This window comes from Cyprinus carpio, chromosome B13 (genome assembly GCF_018340385.1).
Source record: "Cyprinus carpio isolate SPL01 chromosome B13, ASM1834038v1, whole genome shotgun sequence".
In the NCBI taxonomy this organism is placed as follows: Eukaryota; Metazoa; Chordata; class Actinopteri; order Cypriniformes; family Cyprinidae; genus Cyprinus; species Cyprinus carpio.
This window is the reverse complement of record NC_056609.1, coordinates 11,505,714-11,529,275: the sequence shown is the minus strand read 5'-3', so window position 1 is coordinate 11,529,275 and position 23,562 is coordinate 11,505,714. Positions and strand designations below refer to the sequence as shown.

General features: G+C 34.4%; 2 protein-coding genes across 5 annotated transcripts; both read left to right on the top strand.

Moving 5' to 3' along the window:
- Positions 1–610: 610 nt before the first annotated feature.
- LOC109049811 (graves disease carrier protein-like) lies at positions 611–8,204 on the top strand. 4 transcript variants are annotated; one of them, XM_042736529.1, is made up of 10 exons: positions 611–753; positions 1,487–1,629; positions 2,541–2,633; positions 2,746–2,879; positions 3,571–3,634; positions 3,714–3,835; positions 3,913–3,979; positions 4,082–4,244; positions 5,719–5,787; positions 6,586–8,204. In XM_042736529.1, exons 2-10 carry the CDS (start codon positions 1,533–1,535, stop codon positions 6,740–6,742), a joined length of 966 nt encoding a protein of 321 aa, XP_042592463.1. In that variant the 5' UTR covers positions 611–753; positions 1,487–1,532; the 3' UTR covers positions 6,743–8,204. The 4 variants fall into 4 exon arrangements, with proteins under 4 accessions (XP_042592463.1, XP_042592465.1, XP_042592466.1 ...); XM_042736531.1 differs by lacking the exon at positions 611–753 and adding an exon at positions 874–976; XM_042736532.1 differs by lacking the exon at positions 611–753 and adding an exon at positions 886–903.
- A 2,218-nt stretch (positions 8,205–10,422) lies between these two features.
- On the top strand, positions 10,423–21,022 carry LOC109049814 (polyunsaturated fatty acid 5-lipoxygenase-like). The gene is made up of 14 exons (XM_042736516.1): positions 10,423–10,689; positions 11,560–11,758; positions 11,848–11,929; positions 13,217–13,339; positions 14,665–14,771; positions 15,119–15,291; positions 15,423–15,569; positions 16,679–16,882; positions 16,988–17,074; positions 18,394–18,572; positions 18,678–18,799; positions 19,627–19,727; positions 19,824–19,994; positions 20,094–21,022. The coding sequence occupies exons 1-14, from the start codon at positions 10,540–10,542 to the stop codon at positions 20,271–20,273; spliced, it is 2,025 nt and encodes a 674-aa protein (XP_042592450.1). The 5' UTR covers positions 10,423–10,539; the 3' UTR covers positions 20,274–21,022.
- The last annotated feature ends 2,540 nt before the right edge of the window (positions 21,023–23,562 follow it).

The window sequence follows — 23,562 nt, the reverse complement described above, 5'->3', positions numbered from 1 at the left end:
TGATATGTATCATTATATATGAATTATTATTATTATTATTCAGTTTTACTATACAGACAATAATTCCTCAAAAAAAGTCAGATGAATAGAAAAACATATAACTAAAATTAAAATTATTATCATTGTTATTACTACTATTATTATATCATATTTATAATATATAAATTATATCAATATTATTATTATTGTTATTATTATACAGCATATTATGAAAAGGCATAATAGTTGCCTGGTGCATTAATATACAGACAACTCACCATAATAATAATGTTCAACAACATTAATAATAATAACTATTATTATTATTATCATTATTGTTGTTGTTGTTGTTATTGTTCTTTTTATTATTATTATTCTATTACGCAGTTTTCATATATAGCAAATAATTTCTAAAAAAATCAGATGAATGCAATCAACAACAATCAAAATCATCATCATGATTAACTAAAAATAATTATAATTTCACATCACAATGATAATAATAATAATAATAATAATAATAATAATAATAATAATAATAATAATAATAATAATAAAAACTTGCATTGCACAGTATTGCCAAAAATCACACGTGGTATTTTATCTACCTATGTCTGATAAATGAATGTTAAAAACATCACACGTGGTGCGGCTCGTTGACACGCAATTACGTAGTAATTCTGCGACAGGAAACGATTCAGTGAAGGACACGATATGGACGGAACTGCTGAAAAACACGTGAAAAGTGAATTCCTGATCTTTGATTTGTGTTTTGTAAGTACATTGTTTAAATACAAAGAACTCAATACGTATAGATCTAATGCAGCGCGAACAGTTCCGTCGTGGTTGACGTTCAGTGTTCGCGCAGTTCACACGCAGTGTTTATAACCGGAAGAGCTGACCGCTTCAGGATCACACAGACAGGTCCATACACAGTTGTGCAACCAATGACCTTGATTTTAGCCAGGACTTATTTTATCTGTTTCCAAGAATTCAGGTCAGAGCCGCGGAAAACTCTGTGTGTGAATGATGTACACAGTTCAGTGTAAATCGCATGTGGATTTAAATCTGTCTTTGGTCTAATATGGATGATTGACACACGGAATAAACAGCGGTAACCAAGGTAACAGTATCGCTGTTGTGTATTGCAATATCCTTATCTTTGCGCACGTTACGAAATGTTATCACTTTTAGCCAAAGTTGCGAAAAAAGACACAGACCAGAAACTTACGCACTAAAAAGAAAGCAGCAGAAATGCCATGTTTTGTGGACATGGTAGTTTTTGACTAACGTTACTCATATGGATGGTACCCGTGTATGGTTTGTAGTTAAGTGAACTGAATCTGTTACCATTTCCCCAAACCAAGGACTTGTGAAGTAATACATTTACAACGCTGCCCAGCTGTTTATGACTGATATGGCTTTAATGTCTGCAGAGTTCAGCCCATCTCAGCGATCATTTGAGGCATAATAATACCAATGCACATGTTTGTTTACTCCATTCCAGAGTGTGCTGAAGACATGAATGCACTGCGCTCCTGATAGCAGCCATCATGACGACAGAGGCTGTGTCCTCAGGGACTCGCGCTCAGATCCCAGCTCCAGTCCAGAAAGACTACTACTACTGGTTACGCTCTTTCACAGCTGGAGGTCAAGTTTTAATCACAAAAAAAATGTGTATACTTTGTACCTTGTAGTATGGAAGTATGCATAAATTGATAGTATAGATCGTTAATGTATTTTTTTCTGTATTGTTATTATTTTTTAATAACAGTTTGTATAGATTTTTCAAGTTTTTGACATTAGATGGTTTATTGAAGCACATCCAAGATGTATATGAATTTGTTTCTTCATCAGAACAGATTTGGCGAGCTGTGGTTCCTCTTCAGTGAATGGGTGCCGTCAGAATGAGAGTCCAGACGGCTGATAAAAACATCACGATGATCCACAAGTAATCCACACGACTCCAGTCCACCAATTAACAACTTGTAAAGTGAAAAGCTAATTGTTTGCAGGAAACAAATCTGTTTAAACGATTTTTTAACTGCAAACCATTGCTTCTGGTGATTAGCCATAATAATGCTTCCTATAGTTAAAAAGTCCATCCCCTCTTGAATCGAAATCCACCAACATATTTGTTTAGAGCTTGATCTATGCATATTTCTCTCCTGATTTAGACGAGGTGATTTTTTTCACTGGAGTAAGCAATATTAAGAATAGAGGACTCTTTGATTTTAGCTGAAAGGAATACTTTGAAGTTAAAAACATCGTAATGATGGATTTGTTTGTTTACAAACATCTTTTTACTTCACAAGATGTTAATGGACTGGAGTCGTGTGGATTACTGGTGAATTATTGTGTTTTTTTTATCAGCTGTTTGGATTCTCATTTTGACGGCACCCATTCACTGCACAGGATCCATTTTTGGCCACATGAAATGCAGAGAGACATAAAATATGTAGTGTTTTCTAATAAGTGTTTTATTATGATTGTTTTTATTTGAATTTTTTTTTATTTGCTGATCAAATATGAATCTGTTTTTATTTGATTTTTATATTTAGGTGTTGCTGGATGCTGTGCCAAGTCCACCATAGCGCCTCTTGATAGAGTGAAGATTTTACTACAAGCTCAAAATCCTCATTACAGACACCTTGGTAAGTTAAATCCAAAATGTTTCCGATAAACAGATATTTTTGTGCAACTTGATTTGAAAAAGAACTATGCGCCAAACGGTTGAACATGATGTTATCTTGTGTGTGTTTTCAGGAGTGTTTGCCACACTTAAGGCAGTGCCAAAAAAAGAGGGTTTCCTTGGACTATACAAGGGAAATGGAGCCATGATGATCAGAATTTTCCCATATGGAGCCATTCAGTTTATGGCTTTTGATATCTACAAAAAGGTTACTTTTGTTTCATAGTCATTATGTACTAATGCCAGTCTTGGGGAATAACAAACGAAACATAGTTATGTTCCTAACATAATTATATTTTTAGTAGCGTGACAGTTGTTCAGAATATCATAGCTTTTCCAGTACCACTTCTGCAGTTTTTGTCACATTGCATTCCGCAAGCAGCCGTAAAAATAGGCAATAATCAAACGCAATCTCCTGAACTGTCCTCTCAAGTAAAGCACTAATCTGATTCCTTGTAAAGAGTTGGTTAAGTCATGATTTTTTTGGAGTGATCCAGCTCAAAAAAGAATTCACAGATTTATTTGAGAAGTTGAGGTAGTTTATTTTCCACTTTTTTAGTAGTTGTATTCAATGTAAATGTATCTCTACAAATGAGTTCGTTCTTGAAAAAAAAACTACTCATTACAAATGAGTAATGAGTAAAATCAGTTACTTTATCTGATGGTTATATATTTGAAATTACTAGTGTATATATGGTCACCTTAAACCGGTAAGTTTTAGTAATCAGTTTAAGTAATCAGTTTACTACTTTTTTGTCAGTAGCTTAACTTTTTTTAATTTCAGTACCATGTAGCTTCCCTAAGTTTAATGTTAACAATACAAAGTTTTGTACTAATGCCACTTGTACACAGTTAGATTTTTTTATGCTTACAGTAAACTGTTTCTGCTGTACTTTCAGTTCCTTAACACACAACTTGGAATGTCTGTGCATATTCATCGGCTCATGGCAGGATCTATGGCAGGTTTGTGATTGTTTTCCATGACTCTTTAGTCTTTTACAAGACTTCATGATAAGCATTATGTCGTTATCTCTTTCTGTAGGGATGACTGCAGTTATTTGCACCTATCCACTCGATGTTATCCGAGTTCGCTTGGCGTTTCAAGTGACAGGAGAGCATCGCTACACTGGCATAATAAACGCCTTTCAGACTATTTACCTTACGGTATGAAGACAGGAAAGAAGTTTAATTGAGAACCTTTCTGTGCTTCCGTTTTGCATGACAGTGTTTTATCTTTAAAGGAAGGAGGAATGTCTGGATTCTACCGTGGTCTGACCCCTACAATCATTGGCATGGCTCCATATGCAGGTTATTTTCTTGTTTGTTTTATGTAACTTATACAATGCAGTGAGCAAAACTGAAAACCACTTTAGCTTATGTCCTCACGTCACTGTTTTTTCTGTGTTTCAGGCTTTTCTTTTTTTACATTCGGTACACTGAAGACTCTGGGACTCACTCACTTCCCAGAGCTCCTAGGCAAGCCATCTCTTGACAACCCTGATGTTCTCGTGCTGAAGACTCACATCAATCTGATGTGTGGTGGAGTTGCTGGAGCAATTGCTCAAACTATATCGTATGTTTTTTTTTTTTTTTTTTTAAATCCCTTGTTTATTAGGTATTGTTTGTAGTACAACCGTTATTTAGCTTTAAATAACAGTTGTACTTTTTTCCTGATTGTTTTGCGATCACATTTTTCATGTTCGCGTATTAAACTGAGACGATGCGCATCAAAGTTTTAGTGGAAAAAAGAGTTTCACACAGTCCTCATCTCTGCCACGCAGCAGTGAACTTCTTTATTTGAAGTGCACTTGCCGTCTAGTAATCACAAAAAGCTTTGTGCTTTGTTACATTTTAATAACCAAAGTATCAGCTTTAAAATTAATCCAAATTCATAACGAAATACAAACAATAAATACAGTTTTGGCGCTCTTTAATGGGGCAGGCGCAGTCGCTTTAGAGCCTCAGTTCAAGCTGTGAGTGAACCCATTTAATCTTTCTCTTTACTACTATAGTACATAATGAACATGAATTAACATCAAAAGGTAGGCTATTTTATAAGAGAGCCTACAGTACAAACTAACTGAAATATCTTGTGTAAAAAACTGACTGCGGAAAACGTGTAAAGCTTGTAAACATTGCAATGTAATATAAATTTACCTCAGAAGAACTATTCGGTGTCAATAAGCTCATCAGTCAGCTAGAAAAATAACTAAAGAGGAGCATTTTGCTATATTAATGCGCTATTGCATTTTAATATTTTTACTTAACCTGTTGTCTACATGATTCAACTCCTCCTATAAAATTGCATTTTACTAATGAAGAAAAACAGGCTGAAAGTTTGAAAGACATACACTCATATACATATAAAAATAAAGGTGCTTAAAAAGTTCTTCACAGAACCATGTTTGGTTCCACAAAGAGCCATTCAGTCAAAGGTTCTTTAAAAAACCATCTCTTGCTTATCTTTTTATAATCTGAAGAACCTTCTTTTGCCACAAAGAACCTTTTTCTAAATATTTCAAAAGATCTTAAAGAAACCATATAAAAAAAAAATATACAAAAAAGGCACCACTAAGCAACCATAAATCACAATAACTAATAAGAGCGAATGATAACAATTACAGGATGCATTGCTGAGGAGCCCAAACTACACTCAGTGGCCAAGTGATGCTTATGGTCCATAATATTGGTACAGATTCTGTGTAATAGACAATGCGTGACTGTATATATTTTAAGTTGGAAAAGACATTAGTTCCCACTTTAAGTGAACCTAAGTTCACAGGTCATCGACAAGATGGATTAAAATGCTGATAAAATCAAGAAAAGATGAGATATAAACGCATGACAGTATGATTGAAATGTTAAAATCTAAAAAAAAAAAATAAAACACATTTATTCTGTGGCCCCATAAAAAATATAATTTGACGCCTAGGTTTTTTTCTTATAGGAGTCAATGGCTCCTTACTCGATTTTTTTGTTTGGAGCCCTGTATATGCAGTAGTGTTATTGTACGTACGTACTACAATCTTTCTAATATTTCTACACAGATATCCACTAGATGTTGCCCGGAGGAGAATGCAGTTAGGTGCGTCACTCCCTGATTTTGACAAATGTTGGTGAGTATTATATAATTTGGCTGATCTTAAGTCTTTGTTTCCTCAATGATTTACACTGGTGGAAATGTTAAGTAAATTATAAAAAAGGTACTGCTTTGTTAATAGGGATGCATAAGTATTAAAATCTGAACAATAATTATTTTTATATTATGGCAGATAATATATACTGTACACACACACACACACACACACAAACTACATGTCAAAAGTTTGGAATAATTAATATTTTTTGAAAGAAGGCTGCATTTATTTGATCAAAAATACAGTAAAAACAATAATATTGAGAGATTTTTTACAATTTAAAATAACTGTTTTGTATTTTAAAACATAATTTATTCCTTTGAGGCGAAGCTGAATTTTCAGTAGTAGTTACTTCAGTCTTCAGTGTCACATCATCCTTCAGCAATCTGCTGATTTGCTGCTCAGGAAACATTTAGAAACATTTTCATGTTGAAATCAGTTGTGCTGCTTAATATGTTTGTGGAAACAGTGATGCACTACCATTTAGAAGTTTATGATACGTTTATTAAAGAATGCAGAAAAAAATCAGTTTCTACAACATTAATTACAATATTATACCACAAAAACACATTTTTTAACATTGGTATTAATATATAAATACTGTGTGTGTGTGTGTGTGTGTGTGTATATATATATATATATAGATATATATATATATAGATATATATATATAGATATATATATATATATATATATAGCAGTTAGATGAATGATTAGCTCAAAATTCCCATCAACTTTTGTCTGTATGTTTTCTAATTTCTAATTTCTTTTGAGCAGCAGCCTCACAAAAACTCTCAAGCATGTGTACACCCAGTACGGTGTCAAGAAAGGACTGTATCGTGGCCTGTCCCTCAACTACGTCCGCTGTATACCGTCACAAGCCGTTGCCTTCACTACTTACGAGTTCATGAAGCAAATTCTTCACCTAAACTAGAACAATCAGTGACTGAGCCTTAAAGGAACGAGTTGAAACGACCCCGGCGCCATCCCAGCAGTCCTGTCTGCCATTCCAGAGACCAGTCATCTGAAATCCAGTTCTTACTAAACACCCACACAAACGGCAAACCTGTGGCTTTGCACAGCCCAGCAACAATCACTATGGATACAGAGACAAAAGCAACCGACACTGGAAATCCCATGGAAACCTGTGTCTGAAACTTGCTTGTAAGAAGCCATCCCATGTCAGATTGAACAATATGCCTTAATCTTTCACTCATATCAAAACACAAAATCGCAGTTGATTTTACCTATGTGGACAGTTTCTGTAGGTATATCACAGTGCTTTTGACATGATTTTTAAGTTGGTTTTTCTTTGCTAAATTTCATTCATATGTAGCTTTATATTTCAGCAAATCTGAGTCACCTCCAGTCTTATTGACTGATATTTGTCTCTTTTAGTGATGAAGATGACTTTCCTCTGCAGTTCAATTATACTGTGAATGGAAGAGAGTGCACATAATGTCTATGCAGTATTCAGTCATGTTCGCATGCCGACGTAACTGTGGCTCAAGTTTAATATCTGATTGATGCCTTACAGTGCAGGTTAATTTACAATCTCCCTTTTGGAAGAAAGCAATCAAATGAGAATTTGTGTGGTGATGAATATATCACAGCTGATATGTATATAATTCTTAAATTATCATTCACTGATTTGTGATGGGAACTACACGAGTCCCTTAAATAGAATAGAATAAAATAACACAATACACTTTCACCAGGCCAGATTAAAATTAATTATTATATATATTTTTATATAATATATATATATATATATTGGCAGTATATATATTTGATTTATTGCCTTGTTTTGTGTTGTATTGAATGGAAATGTGCTTCCTCAAACGGTTGCCTCATTTTCCTTCCTGTTGTAATTACTTGCTTCTTTGTTGTTGCCATGTGGTGGCAGTGTTGCAGTGATCGAGTCCTTAAACCTCTTTAAATTGGACTTTTCATGTACATGTTGATCTTTTAGCTGCATGTGTTTCCGAAGATGAAGGGGAACATTTATGTGCGTACATTCAACAGCGACTGATACAGTTTTGTTACTGAGCGAATACACGAGTTGTGAAGGTCATGATACATTGATCACATTTATTTGCACTAAATGCCATCAAGCTGAATCACTAGAATGGGAGGATTGTCTTAAACTTATCTTTGCTGATTCTTGAGAACTGTGGAGAAAGTTCGTCTTGCTGCTTTGGATCAATTGCCTTTATTTATTTGTGTCCTATTGGTATGATGAATGGATATTAAGTCAGATTGAAATGGTTAATAGGCACTGAACAAATATGAGAATGTGATTTTTAATTTGTATGTATGCTTAGATGATCATTAAAGAAATGTAAATGTTAAACGAATATCTTTGGGAATACAAATAAAGGCTTTTTTGTCTTGTGCTAGAGTTATAATATAATTAAAATATGATTAATGGATTGCCAGTAAGTATTTGCATGATCCCATTTTACACTATTTGTCACCCAGTGGGATTTCCCTAAAGTTCCCTTATTTTTGTTTGGAAATGCATTTACTATGAAACACCTCCCTTGTAGCAAATAATTTGCATTTATTTCCTCTTATGTTTGTAAGGTACTGTTGTTTGATAACGCCTTATTTGACTGGGAAATATGCTATAAACAAAACATTGGTCATAGTATATACTTACTTATCATGTTACCATGCAAGTCATAAAAAAAAGTAGCGCTCACTGGCCAGTGTGAATTTTTGGCCTTCTGTACTTTGAATAAAATAGTTATTCTAGGGCCATTAAAGCACTTTATACTCATATACATGGTTTATATGCTCATATGGAAAGGTTTAGGGTCAGTGTCTGTTGTTATTATTATTTTTAATTTAATTCTTTTTTTTTTTAAGAAATTATACTTTATCAATAATACTGAAAGAATTTATCATGGTGTTCACAAAAGCAGTGCAGCTGTTTTCAACAATGATAATAAATGTTTGTTGAGCACCAAAACAGCATTCTGGAATCATCTGAGAATCATGTGATGCTGTAGACTGGAGTAGTGGCTGCTGAATTCAGCTTTGAATAAAATTAAAAAACTAAATTTTAAAAAATACATAATTTTTGATCAAATAAACAGCCTCAGTGAGAACAAAAAAATATGTGTGTGTACTGTGTATATTTATTATTTATATATAAATCACACAGCCTCGGTGGATAATAAAAAGATAAAACGTAAACACACACACATCTTCAAATATATATATATATATATTATATATATATATATATGTGCTATCACAATGATTAATCGTGATTAATCACCATCCAAAATAAAAGGTTTTGTCTACATGTATGTGTGTACTGTGTATATTATTATTTATATATAAATACACATACATGCATGTATATATTTAAGAAAAATATGTTTTTTCGTTTATATATTAATATATTTATACATGATATAATTATAAAATATATACTGTATGTGTTGTCCTTTATATACCCAATAAACAGCACTATACCAGTACACACACACCACACACACACACACACACACACACACACACCCACACACAAACACACACACACACACACACAACCACCACAACACACATATATATAATATACTATATATATATATTGGGATATTATACATATATATACATAGACACTTTTGAAATCTTTTATTCTCACAGAGGCTGCATTTATTTGATTTATGTATTCACTCAGTAATAAATCTCTCTCTCTCTCTATAATATATCTCTCTCTCTCTCTCTCTCTCTCTCTCTATAATATATATATATATATATATATATATCTATATATATATATATATATATATATATATATATATATATATATTATTATATACATATATTTGCTGTCAAATGATTAATCACATCTACAATGAATAAAGTTTTTTACATGTATAAGTGCAAAAAAAGTTAAAAGACTGAAAACACTGAGACTAATATTACAAAAAATGTACAGTGGTGGCCAAAAGTATTAGAACTCTAGTATTTTGCAGGTAGGGGTAGCTCAGCCAAAAAAATGGTTTTAAGTCAGTTGTTTCTATCTTTTGCTGTAGTGTCTCAGTAGGAAATATCAGTTTACATTTCCAAACATCCATTTTACTATTATTTGTAATAAATCCAGTGTGAGATTTTATATATATATATATATATATATATATATATATATATATATATATATATATATATATATATATATATATATATTGAAATTTGCAAATTGCAAATTTTGTTGTATTCATCAGCAGAATGTGAGCTGGCACACCACAAGGCACATGCCACAAAACCCTGCAAACTATCAAGGACAACTAATCTTAAAAAATAAGCATGAAGCAACTGCTCACTCTAAGTAAAACTCTTGGCAAGCCTTAAAGATTAACAAGAACTAAAATATCTGATAAGCAAGCCAGGCAGAGCATCTTAAAAACTGGTTCCTGTATTATGGAGTGTAGAGTGACTTACTGTAATATACTGACACAACTCAAATTCATAAATAAACTGCATAATGCCGTTCAGACACTTCTAGAAACGAGAAACTAGGTTAAAGCCCACCGCAATGCTAATCAAGAGAACATCTAAAAATTTCCGTGTAGTATGTGTTAAGTTTGTGGCTTGAGCGAGTCAGTTAGAGAGAGAACGGGAGAGGGGGAGAGAGAAGAGGAAATGCATTCTGCGTGTGACTCTTGAAAAGTCCATTTGAGTTCAGTTGCAGAGCTGATCTCCAGCTTGACGAAAATGCCCAACTACACAGTGACTGTCGCCACTGGCACTCAGTGGTTTGCTGGAACGGATGACTACATTTATATAACCCTGGTGGGATCTGAGAGCTGCAGTGAGAGAACCCTCCTGGATAAACCCCTCTATAATGACTTTGAGAGAGGAGCGGTAAGATACTAACAGTCTTTGCCTATGAACGCAACTGTATTAGACCTTTGAGCTCCTTTTGACGAGTTTGATTCATTGTGAATTATATTGTGCAAATAATAATTCAATTATATTGCATAAGTGAATTGCCTTATTCTTAAAATTGTAAACTTTTTTATAAATGCTTTGGCATTCTTTCTTTTATGGCTGTTGATTAATTTGAGTCAAAACACAGGCTAACTGACTTATGAGTTATATGTCTTGACTCTTGATGGCACATGCAGTACACTTTTACACTGTTTTGAAAATTGTCAGAAAAAAAAACAAATATTCTTTTACAAGAAAATACAATTTCGGTGTTTCTAATTCAGTGTGTCACTTGCCGTTTCTATTATTTGTGAAAAAAAAAACAATTTCCTGAGTGAAAATTATTTCACCAACATTTTTTTTTTCAGTGTGGCGCACTTATATATTACAGTCTCTTTAATTATTTAAATCAAACCACATTCTTTGGTCAGTATCTTTGAAGTAGTCATGCAGTGTGTCTCTAAGGAAGTCTAATCACTAAGTGTCAGACGAAAGATAAGAGAAAGATCAAAATCAATGATCAGGATCAGGACAAACACATACAGTATATATTTTATAATTATATCATATATAAATATATTTAATATATAAACAAAACATATTTTTCTTAAATATATACATGCATGTATGTGTATTTATATATAAATAATAAATATACACAGTACACACATATATGTAGACAAAACCTTTTATTTTGGATGTGATTAATCACGATTAATCATTTGATATCACTATGAATAGGACGATGAATATGTGTGTATTTTTTGAGTCAATTAATTCAAATCTAACATTAATCGTAATTGGGTGGACTCATATGACATCAGTGTGGGAGAGGACCTGGGAGAAATCGAGCTGGTGAAAATTGAAAAGAAGAAATACTGGGTGCATGATGACTGGTACTGCAAATACATCACGGTGAAGACGCCGTATGGAGATTACGTTGAGTTCCCCTGCTTTCGCTGGTTAGTTGATGACAAAGAGGTGATCCTCAGAGATGGAAGGGGTATGTTCTGATTGGCTTGTACATTTCTTCATGTAATAAAGGCCTAAACTTTACCTTAAAATAAGGTAACAATGCTTGATGTGTTTCAGCTCGATTGCCACAACATGCCAAGACCAGAGTGGCGAAACAGCACAGGCGCAAAGAACTAGAACAGAGACAGAAGACATACAGGTTTGGTGCAACTTTCAGAAAGAGGTTAACCACTGTAGCAAATTTGTGCTCTAGGAAAAGTGCTTTTCATTTCATCATAACATAAAAATATATATATTTTTTTTCATTCTCGTAGTCAGTTATACATTGATGATTTATATGTACTGTTTAGCCTACTCTTTGCAAAATAATTTTGTGCATTCAGGTTTCATATTGTACCTTTGTAAATCCCAGGTTGCCAGTGTCTCACTCTCATTGTTTGGAAAAAATTCTCAGAACCCGACTTATTTAACGTCTTGTGTAACTTAGCTTTGCTAGTTGCATTTATAATTCTGACTATACCACCCAGGTTTCCTGAATACACTGTTCTGACAATAACCGTAAGAGTAAATCACTCTTTTTTATTTTTTCCGTCATTGTTTCCCTGAATTTCTGAAACAAAATAAAGCGAGTTTCTGTTTTTGCAAAGCTCATGAATATTTCATGAGGCAAGCACTGTACAGTTTATGACTGGTCGTTGCTTAACCAGTTCCACAATTTTAATGACCTTAAACCCGGCGTTAAAACAATACTACACATTTTCAAAATGACAAGTGGGGTTACACAGAGTTCATCCACAAATGAAACTTCTGTCATCAGTTAATCACCCTCATGTCATTCCAAACCTGTATGACTGTTGTTCTTCTGCAGAACACACAAAAAATGTAAATGTTGTATGTAAGTATTTATATAAGCCTATTTAGATATTTTGAAGAATGCCATGAGGGTGTATAAATGATGACGGAAGTTTTATTTTTGAATGAACTATCCCTTTAAAATGAGAGTTTAAAAAGATAATTACTCAGGTTTGAGCGAATCTGAAAAGCCCTTAAAGGATAGTTAACCCAAAAAAATACAATTTCTCTCATCATTTACTCAACCTCTTGTGAGTTTCAAACCTGTTTGAGGTTCTCTCTGTATAAGTTTCTTTGCTGAACACAAATAAAGACATTTTGAAGAATGTTGGTAATTTTGTTTCATTCTGTGGAAGTCAATGGCTACCGTCAGCTGTTTGGTTACCCACATTCTATCTTCTTCTGTGCTCAACCGAAGAAAGAAACTCATACAGGTTTGGAATGACATGAGGGTGAGTACACAGTGACAGAATCCTTTACCACTGAGACCGCCACTACCACATCTGACCATACTGCCCAGGAAATCCTGTTTTTAAACATGGAACCCTTTATTTATTGCATAATAATGCAATATATGATTTGGTGCTGATATAATAGACTGAATTTTAAAACATGATGATGTGCTTGATGTTGAATGGAAGGAGTGGCACCCTGGCTTTCCTATGAGCATAGATGCCAAAGCCCATAGTGAGCTTCCACGAGACATTCAGTTTGATAGCGAGAAAGGAGTGGACTTTGTGCTCAACTACAGCAAAGCGTAAGATTCTTTTTGTTTGATGACTATTGCATATTTCATTCTTGAATACCGTTTTTACTTCTCTGTGCTGTCAGACAGCTATTTATTTCTATAAAGTGATGTCTGTTTGTATTTATGCACATTTGCATGTTTCTTTCAGAATCTGTTTGTCTTTTGCATGTTTCAACGAGGTCTGAATACAAACATGCATTGTCATTGTGGTATTGCACATTTGCACAGACCTTAAAGAACTGTGATGGGCTGTGCTCGTGTAAAAGTGACTGTTAAAAGGGGGAAACTGCAGATCCGGTAGATTGTGTTATCGATATAAATAGTTTTGAGAAGTGTCATTCTCAGTGGCATGCATACATGTGTTTACCACCCATATCTGCAGGCATAGTGAGTTAGATTATCACAACAACAACACATTTGAAAAGACTGTGAGAAAGCCGGGATTGCAGTTGTGAAAAACAAGTGCTTAGTACTTATACTTCATATTTATTTATTTATTTTGAAAACTAGATTTGCAGATAATTTAATATTAATAAACTAAACTTAAATATTAATTAATATATTATGTAAAACATTGCATTAATTTGCAATATTTTCAACATTTCAACCAACTAACCACACCAAACAAAACAAAAAAAATATAATATATAAATAAAATAAATTAATAATATATAATATATAATAAATAAAATATATTATATTATATTATAGAAATTATATATAAAGTTAAGTCCTACTTAAATGGGTAAAAAAAAAAAAAAGGTTCAACTAATTGCATGTAATATTTATTTTAATATTTCATTTATTTGCTTATAAAATGCGATTAACTGTCCAAAAACATTACTGTCAAGTTTATGTTTCTGTTCTACCTGCCTTAACCTAGTTTTCCTGTGTTCCTTGATTAGTTCATTCGGTTCCACCTGTGTTTATTCATTATCTCGTTTGTCTCTGCTCATTTAAGCCCTGTGTTCTCCTGAGTTCCTTGCTTCTGTATTAGTTTGAGCTTATATGTTTGTGGTTGTCCTTTCTCCTGAGTGTCTGTTTGAATTAAAGGCTGTTTGGTGGATTATACTGCATTGTGTGCTTGTCTACAGCCACCTTCTGTGACAATTATATTTAGTACATTGAATATATTCTTTTGAAGTGTATTATTCCTGTTAGAAATGAAGAGTATGCTCAAACTTCTTTTTCGCAAGGGTAGAAGTAAATCTCTCTCTCTTTATGTATGATTTTGATATAGAAGATAAAAAAAGAGGAAGAAGAAGAACATGTATTGTATTCAATATAACAGATTATAGGCCAGTTTTTTTAAATGACTGTGTTTTATTCCTCAGGATTGAAAATCTCTATGTAAACCAGTTCATGCACATGTTCCAGTCCTCATGGGGAGATTTTGCAGACTTTGAGCGTATATTCATGAGAATTAAGAATACAATATCAGGTTTGAACAGCCAGCGCATATAACCTTTGCAATATGTTTAACAACACTGAAGAGTTGCACATTACACACTCGACTCATAAACACTGTTAAAATACATTAATTACCTGTTTGGAGTAAGCAGCATTGCATTTGGTTTCCTCGTATGTCTGTAAAATGTACACAGTGTATTTAGATTAATGTTAGGTTTTACACTGCACTCTTTATCATAATAAGAATAATAAAAAACATACCATGTTGTCCTGAGTTATTTACATGATTAAAGCACACAGCTGCTTCAAAATGTGTTGTGTGAATAAAGATGAATGTGTGTAATAATGTTAAAGTGACTGCTTGTGTCCTTTGCACAGAGTATGTGATGGAGCACTGGAAGGAAGACTTCATGTTCGGATACCAGTTCTTGAATGGCTGTAATCCAGTGGTCATCAGGAAATGCACAGAAATTCCTGACAAGTTTCCAGTCACACAAAAGATTGTTGAGGACAGTCTGGAGAGGGGTCTCACTCTGGAAGAAGAGCTCAAGGTATGCAACACACAAGCAATGAGTAATTGGCATGTGCAGTATGATTCGCCTGCAACACATTTTCATGTGTGTCAGTTCGGCATGCAACATTTTGCATGGTTTTAGTACAAATGTGACAACTTGTCTTTCAGGAAGGAAACATCTTTATTGCTGACTATGAGCTACTAGATGGTGTTACTCCCAATTCCACAGACCCATGCACCCTTCAGTACTTGGCTGCACCCATCTGTCTGCTTTATAAGAACATTCAGAACAAAATCATGCCAATCGCCATCCAGGTATCTGAAATAAACACAAAACAAGCACATGTGCTGGAAACATTGATATCAGATATAGCGTGATACGATCATTACTGCTTCTCCATTTCTTTTCTCACCCCATCTTCTGAAGTTAAAAACGTGTGAAAAAAAAAGCTTTAGTTAAGTAGATGCTTTGTCAAAACTGAGAATACAAACAATTTAACATGAAGGTGACAAGAAATGTTTTATTGAAAAACACTGTATATATATATATATATATATATATATATATATAAATATATATATATATATATATGTGTAATATATATATAATATAAACATATGTATGTATGGTGTGTTTTATTGATAAATACTGTATATATATATATGTATGTATATATATATATATATATATATATTATATATTTTTTTTTTATGAAAAACTTGAAAAAAAAATCGTGAACACTATACTATACCTTACACTCTTGAATAAAAATTTCTTAACTTCTCATCAGTAGGTATACATTGTTCTGCTACGTTTTGTGCAAAAATACTATAGGTTGATAATAGAAAATGCATTTGACAATATTCCAAAATAAATGAACTAATAAAAAAAATATATATACATTACCATTCAAAATTTTGGTGTCAATAAGATGTTTATTTTTTGCTCTCCAGGCTGCATTTGTTTGCAAAAAATATAGTAAAAACAGCAATACTGTGAAATATTATTATAATTTATAATGACTGTTGTCTGTTTTAATAGATGTTCAAATTTGTCATTTATTTCTGTGATGGCAAAGCAGAATTTTTAGCTGTCATGATCTTTCAGAAATCATTCTGATTACAGGTTGGATGGTAACTTTTGAGCATTAAGATGCATAGAAAAGTGTAATTTAATTAGTCCATGTGACCATGCTATTTTACAAGCTTTCTGAAATGTGGTTATTTTTGTACAAGGATTAAAAAATGAAGGAAGTTGTGCAAGGAAGTTTTTTGTACAGTATATATATATATGGATGTAAAGGAGTGAATGGAATATAAGAAACAGGGAAGTCTCTTACAGTCTGAGAACAATGGCATAATATGCCTTTCTATAAAAACAGGCTGAATGAGTTTTGAAAATGACCTCCATATTATTAACATAGCTGCTTCAGAAACCAGGAGAGGATAATCCCATCTTCCTCCCGAGTGATGATGAGTACGACTGGCTGCTGGCCAAGATCTGGGTAAGATCTTCAGATTTCCACGTACACCAGACAGTCACGCATCTTCTCAGGACACATCTGATATCTGAGGTCTTTGGCATAGCCTTGTTCAGACAGCTGCCTGCCGTTCATCCTGTTTTTAAGGTAATTTCTTTGTTCTCTGTATAGAATTGATTCTATGATATTCGTGTAGATACGTCTTATGTATGGTTGATTATACATTCCAAAAGGCATCCTCTGCTCTTTCAGTTGCTGTTACCTCACATCCGTTTCACCATTGCCATTAACACCAAGGCTCGAGAGCAGCTCATCTGTGAGTGTGGACTCTTTGACAAGGTCAGCTTTTCTCTTCCTCTAATAGCTTACTTCCTCCAAAGCCACCTATTGTAATCATTCATGTTCTTCTTCGTCCTCTTTTTATCTTCTGCTCAAGAAGTCTAAAAGGCAGGCCATAGAACTGTTTGGTAAAAAGTTGTGAAATCTGGCCTAAAGATAGAGGTCAGTTTGAACATTAACTGTCTCTAACTCAGTCCCTCTACCACCAGTTTTCTGAATTTCACTTTTGTTTTGAAACAAAACGACGTCATTTTCCATCATGAACTTTTTTGGGGAATTTTCCAAAAAGCCTACTTTGTCAAACTACCCCTAGATCGCTTGTCTGGTTTCTTGTTTGTTTTTAATATAAAAAAGTTTTTCTTTTACAAATGTAAAAGCCCTTTCACAACAACAGTGAAATGAATATGCCTTAGATGGAAGGAAATGTAAATTCATGTCTGTACATGAAGAATATGGTGCAGGAGAAAAAAGTTCAACACTATTCAGAAATAACAAAAATTAATCACAAATGTGTCATTTTTGCTAAGTGTGGTTGAATTGGGTCATCGAAGGTCAGTAGCAAAGACATTGGTTAATAAAATGGGATTAAATACATAAATAATATTTGTCTTAATTATTTCAGGTTTGCATTTAGATGTTTTTACTCATTTTCGGGAATACTGAATGTTTTTGTGCAGGTTGCATTGGTAAATGCATGATAACATTTAGTCTACATCTACAGTAACGTCATGCTCACAGAACGCCTCTGCACTTACTACCGATTTCTCTCAACATGGCAACACGAGAGCTGTCAGTCAAGACATTGGAAATAGAGTAACTGGCGTCACTTATTTGAAAAAGTAACTTAAATATTTCCTTCTCAATTAAAAAGTAACACATTACTTTACTAGTTACTTGAAAAAAGTAATCTGATTATATAACTCACGTTACTTATTACCCCTCAACACCATGCATAACAAAGGCATATGTTTGGTTTTATGTTGCATGTATAATATAGCAAGAAAAAGTTAACAAAGAGTAAGCAATTGCAGCCGATTTTTGAACCAATCAGTTGAATTAACAAAATGACTCACTGTTTTGTTCCTGAATGATTCACTCATAACTTATATGCACGTACTGGTGTACTGATTTAATATGCAAAAGAAGGTCGCTGAAAAATCCCCACCACTAATTCACAGACTGACAGTCCGGATGTGCGCAAACACACAGTAATACAAATTTAAATCGGAACTAAGTGTTCAGTTACTGTAACATTTTACTAAAGTCTTACAACTTATACATCATTGTGGGGTGTTTGTATCTCTGTGTTTGTCTCACAGGCTAATGGGACAGGTGGAGGTGGCCACGTAGAACTGGTCCAGAAGTCCATGAAGACCTTCACATACAGGTCCTTGTGTTTCCCAGAGGCCATAAAAGCACGAGGCATGGACAGCAAGGAGGAACTACCCTACTATTTCTACAGAGATGATGGCTACAGCGTCTGGGAGGCAGTGACAAGGTATGTAACAAAATAAAGCATGGACATTTCATTTGTAAAGGAGCTAAAAAGTCAAAAATTGCAATTTTTTTTTAGTAATTTGATATTAATTTGATCTATTCCTAGTTTTGTGACAGATGTAGTGGACATCTACTATGACAAAGACGAGACAGTCCAGGAAGACACAGAGATCCAGGCTTTTGTGAAAGATGTCTGCAGCTTTGGAATGCAGGATTTTGACTATTGTGGTAAATATACGCCTAAAACAAATCCCAAAACTGCATAACACAAAGGAGTACACTTTAGCATACCTCCTACTTATTATTATGGGAAGACTATACCTAAATATGAACTGATTGCAATGTGTACAGACACTTAAATGCATGTCAATTTCAATTAAATGAAAATGTATTACAGCTTCAATTTATATTAAATGCAATTAGCTGATCTTTAGAGAGCTTTTTGACCCACTTCAGAATTACTTCTGTTGTTTTTGAAATATGGTTAAAGTGTACTGTCAAATGTACAGATAAGCATTTATGGTAAACTAAAATATAGTTTAATGTCATTTCTATTGTATGTCATGTATTTAAATATAGTTGTAATTACACATTTGTATTTTGTAATGATGGAGTTGCATGATGGACATATAGTACATTTAAAATATATGAACTTTGTAATATTGAATAACACTACAGTAAAAATTATAATCAAATAGGCTACAATTAAAAAAAAAATCATTTGACATTATTACAAAGTACAGTTTTTGAAAGTATATTAAGTGTGTCATCATGTGTCATGAAACATAGTCATAGTATGTAAATAAAATAAAAATAACTAATAAAAATAAGTTTGGGATTAAACCATTTGCACAGTAAATAAATTTCCAGTTACTTTCCTCAATTTACTCTTCAGCAGGTAGACTGAACCTCAAATCTTAGTTAGAAAATCCTCAACCACTGATTCATTTTAGGGATACTAGCCTTTAATTTCACGCCTAATGTGTTCTCATGAATGTGATGTGTCTGACCTCTGAATGAACCCCATAGTGATGACACATTACCATTGTCTGCAGAATTTCCCAAGAGTTTACAAACCAAGGAGCAGCTGGTGGAGTATCTAACTATCGTCATCTTCACTGCTTCTGCACAACATGCTGCAGTAAACTTTGGACAGGTGACACACTATAATATTTCTGGAATGTTTTGTTGTAAAGTTAAATGAACAGCAAAAGTCCTAGGCTAACAGCATTGTTCTGACACTTTACTCCAGTTTGACTGGTGTTCATGGATCCCAAATTCCCCCCCAACCATGCGGAAACCTCCTCCTACGAAGAAGGGTGAGGTGGATTTGAAGTACATAGTGGAGAGTTTGCCTGACCGAGGACGCTCCTGCTGGCATCTGGGAGCCGTGTGGGCCCTCAGTCAGTTTCAAGAAAATGAGGTCTGAAATAAGTGCATATCTATATGCACGCATAAAACCTCAGGTGTGCTATGTGAGCAATGACATATACACATGTACTGAAAAATATGATTTTTGCAGTTGTTCCTAGGTATGTATCCAGATGAACACTTCATTGAGAAACCTGTGAAGGAGGCCATGGCGAAATTCCGCAAGAATCTTGCAGAAGTGGTTAAAGTCATCAAGAGCCGAAATGAGGGAAAAAAGCTGCCTTACTACTATTTTTCTCCAGACAGAATCCCGAACAGTGTGGCTGTCTGATTCTCCAGTCGTACAGGACTAGAAGTGCTATGCTAGTAGTAGGAAGTGTTTTATCACAGTTGTTTTATTGGTAAAAATTGGTAACTGTTTGATATATACAAAGTTTGCCGTACTCTTAAAAATAAAATGTTCTTTATTGGCATCTGTGGTTCCATGAAGAACCTATAACATCTACACAATTCCATTGCACAAAAGATTGTTTATAGTGGATAAAGGTTTTTTAGATTATTAAAATGTAAGAAAAACAAAGTTTCCTTTAAGCACTGATCACTGACACGTTTGTTAGGGAACCCAAAATGGTTCTTCCCTGTGAAACCACCCCTGTGGAATTTTTATTTTTAAAAGTGCATGTGTAATGTAGAGAAGTTTCATAATTCTGTATAATTAATTTTTTTAGTAGTAGTAATAATAATACAATATGCAATAACAAAGTTGTAGCCAGATATTATTTCATGCTTTTAATTATCCTAATGTCAACATGTCAAACAAATGTTATTTTTATATTCATTTTTTCAGCAACATTATCTTCATTCTTGTTCACAATGGAATCTTCCTTGTTTGTTTTGAAAATGGCAGATTAACAGATTGTTACAATTTACATTTTTTTAGATTAATTATTTACTTTTAAAGTCTACTAATTAATACTAATTAATGTTGTATAAATCATAAGCAATAAATTGAGAAACACATGAGCTTTGCAGTGACTGGAATAATTGTCTTTGTGAATAAATGGGCAGCTGTTTATAACACAGTCGTCTCATGTTGCCACTGGTTATGGATTAGAGACTACAGGTACATCTCAATAAATTAGAATGTCATGGAAAAGTTCATTTATTTCAGTAATTCAACTCAAATTGTGTATTAAATAAATTCAATGCACACAGACTGAAGTAGTTAAAGTCTTTGGTTCTTTTAATTGTGATGATTTTGGCGCAAAAAAACAACAAATTAGAATATGGTGACATGCCAATCAGCTAATCAACTCAAAACACCTGCAAAGGTTTCCTGAGCCTTCAAAATGGTCTCTCAGTTTGGTTCACTAGGCTACACAATCATGGGGAAGACTGATCTGACAGTTGTCAAGAAGACAATCATTGAGACTCTTCACAAGGAGGGTAAGCCACAAACATTCATTGCCAAAGAAGCTGGCTGTTCACAGAGTGCTGTATCCAAGCATGTTAACAGAAAGTTGAGTGGAAGGAAAAAGTGGAAGTGGAAGAAAAAAGATGCACAACAAACCGAGAGAACTGCAGCCTTATGAGGATGTCAAGCAAAATCAATTCAAGAATTTGAGTGAACTTCACAAAGAATGGACTGAGGCTGGGGTCAAGGCATCAATAGCCACCACACACAGACGTGTCAAAGAATTTGGCTACAGTTGTCGTATTCCTCTTGTTAAGCCACTCCTGAACCACAGACAACATCAGAGGTGTCTTATCTGGGCTAAGGAGAAGAAGAACGGAACTGCTGCCCAGTGGTCCAAAGTCCTCTTTTCAGATGAGAGCAAGTTTTGTATTTCATTTGGAAACCAAGGTGCTAGAGTCTGGAGGAAGGGTGGAGAAGCTCATATTTGCTTGAAGTCCAGTGTTAAGTTTCCACAGTCTGTGATGATTTGGGGTGCAATGTCATCTGCTGGTTTTGGTCCATTGTGTTTTTTGAAAACCAAAGTCACTGCACCCATTTACCAAGAAATTTTGGAGCACTTCATGCTGCTTCTGCTGACCAGCTTTTTGAAGATGATGATTTCATTTACCAGCAGGATTTGGTACCTGCCCACACTGGCAAAAGCACCAAAAGTAGGTTAAATGACCATGGTGTTGGTGTGCTTGACTGGCCAGCAAACTCACCAGACCTGAACCCCAGAGAGAATCTATGGGGTATTTTCAAGAGGAAAATGAGAAACAAGAGACCAAAAACTGTAGATGAGCTGAAGGCCAGTGTCAAAGAAACCTGGGCTTCCATACCACCTCAGCAGTGCCACAAACTGATCACCTCCATGCCACGCCAAATTGAGGCAGTAATTAAAGCAAAAGGAGACCCTACCAAGTATTGAGTACATGTACAGTAAATGAACATACTTTCCAGAAGGCCAACAATTCATTTTTTTTTTTTTTAATAATCGGTCTTATGAAGTGTTCTAATTTGTTGAGATAGTGAATTGGTGGGTTTTTGTTAAATGTGAGCCAAAATCATCACAATTAAAAGAACCAAAGACTTAAACGACTTCAGTCTGTGTGCATTGAATTTATTTAATACACGAGTTTCACAATTTGAGTTGAATTACTGAAATAAATGAACTTTTCCACGACATTCTAATTTATTGAAATGCACCTATATATCAGGTCACTAGGATTCATGGTGGTTCATGAATCCTAGTGACTCCCCCTTTTTTTTTTGATTAAAATAATTTTTTATTTCGCCTTCTCCAAATTTCAACTTTTACCTCCAGAGCAATCTACACAGTTTTAGCATTTATTATAAACAGGAGGCTGTTGCAGAAATGATCTGTATTTTACATATTAAAAGACAACACTTCAGGTAGGCTGAGATATTGGATGGACCTTCACTACTAGAAAATCCATAACATACAGTGGGGCAAATAAGTATTTGATACACTGCTGATTTTTCAAGTTTTCCCACTTACAAAGAATAGAGAGCTCTAATTTTCATCATAGGTACACCTCAGCTGTTAGATATGTCCTGTCCCCTTTGCAGAAAAACACTCCCAAAGCATGATGTTTCTTGGGACTGTACTCATCCTCCAAAAAGTTCTATTTTGGTCTCATCTGACCACATGACCTTCTCCCACGCCTCCTCTGGATCATCCAGATTGTCTTTGGCAAACTTCAGATGGGCCTGGACAAGTGCTGCAGGATTTTAATCCATGACGGTGTAGTGTTAGTAATGGTAACAGTTGAGACTGCGGTCCCAGCTCTCTTCAGGTCTTTGACCAGGTCCTCCCGTGTAGCTCTAGGTTGATCCCTCGCCTTTCTCAGGATCATTGATACTCCACGAGGCGAGATCTTGCATGGAGCCCCAGTCCGAGGGAGATTGACAGTCATGTTGAATTTCTTTCATTTTCTAATAATTGTGCCAACAGTTGTTGCCTTCTCCCCAAGCTGTTTGCCTGTTGTCCTGTAGCCCATCCCAGCCTTGTGCAGGTCAACAATTTTGTCCCTGGTGTTCTTAGACAGCTCTTTGGTCTTGCTCATACAGGAGAGGTTGGAGTATGATTGATTGAGTGTGTGGACAGGTGTCTTTTATACAGGTAACGAGTTCAAACAGGTGC

Coding starts and splice junctions, on each gene's coding strand:
- LOC109049811 (XM_042736529.1), top strand. CDS start 1,533: ATGACGACAGAGGCTGTGTCCTCAGGGACTCGCGCTCAGATCCCAGCT. Junction 2,880..3,570: donor CTTTTGATATCTACAAAAAG/GTTACTTTTGTT, acceptor CTGTACTTTCAG/TTCCTTAACACACAACTTGG. Junction 4,245..5,718: donor GCAATTGCTCAAACTATATC/GTATGTTTTTTT, acceptor ATTTCTACACAG/ATATCCACTAGATGTTGCCC.
- LOC109049814 (XM_042736516.1), top strand. CDS start 10,540: ATGCCCAACTACACAGTGACTGTCGCCACTGGCACTCAGTGGTTTGCT. Junction 15,292..15,422: donor CTCTGGAAGAAGAGCTCAAG/GTATGCAACACA, acceptor CTTGTCTTTCAG/GAAGGAAACATCTTTATTGC. Junction 19,995..20,093: donor GTCAGTTTCAAGAAAATGAG/GTCTGAAATAAG, acceptor TGATTTTTGCAG/TTGTTCCTAGGTATGTATCC.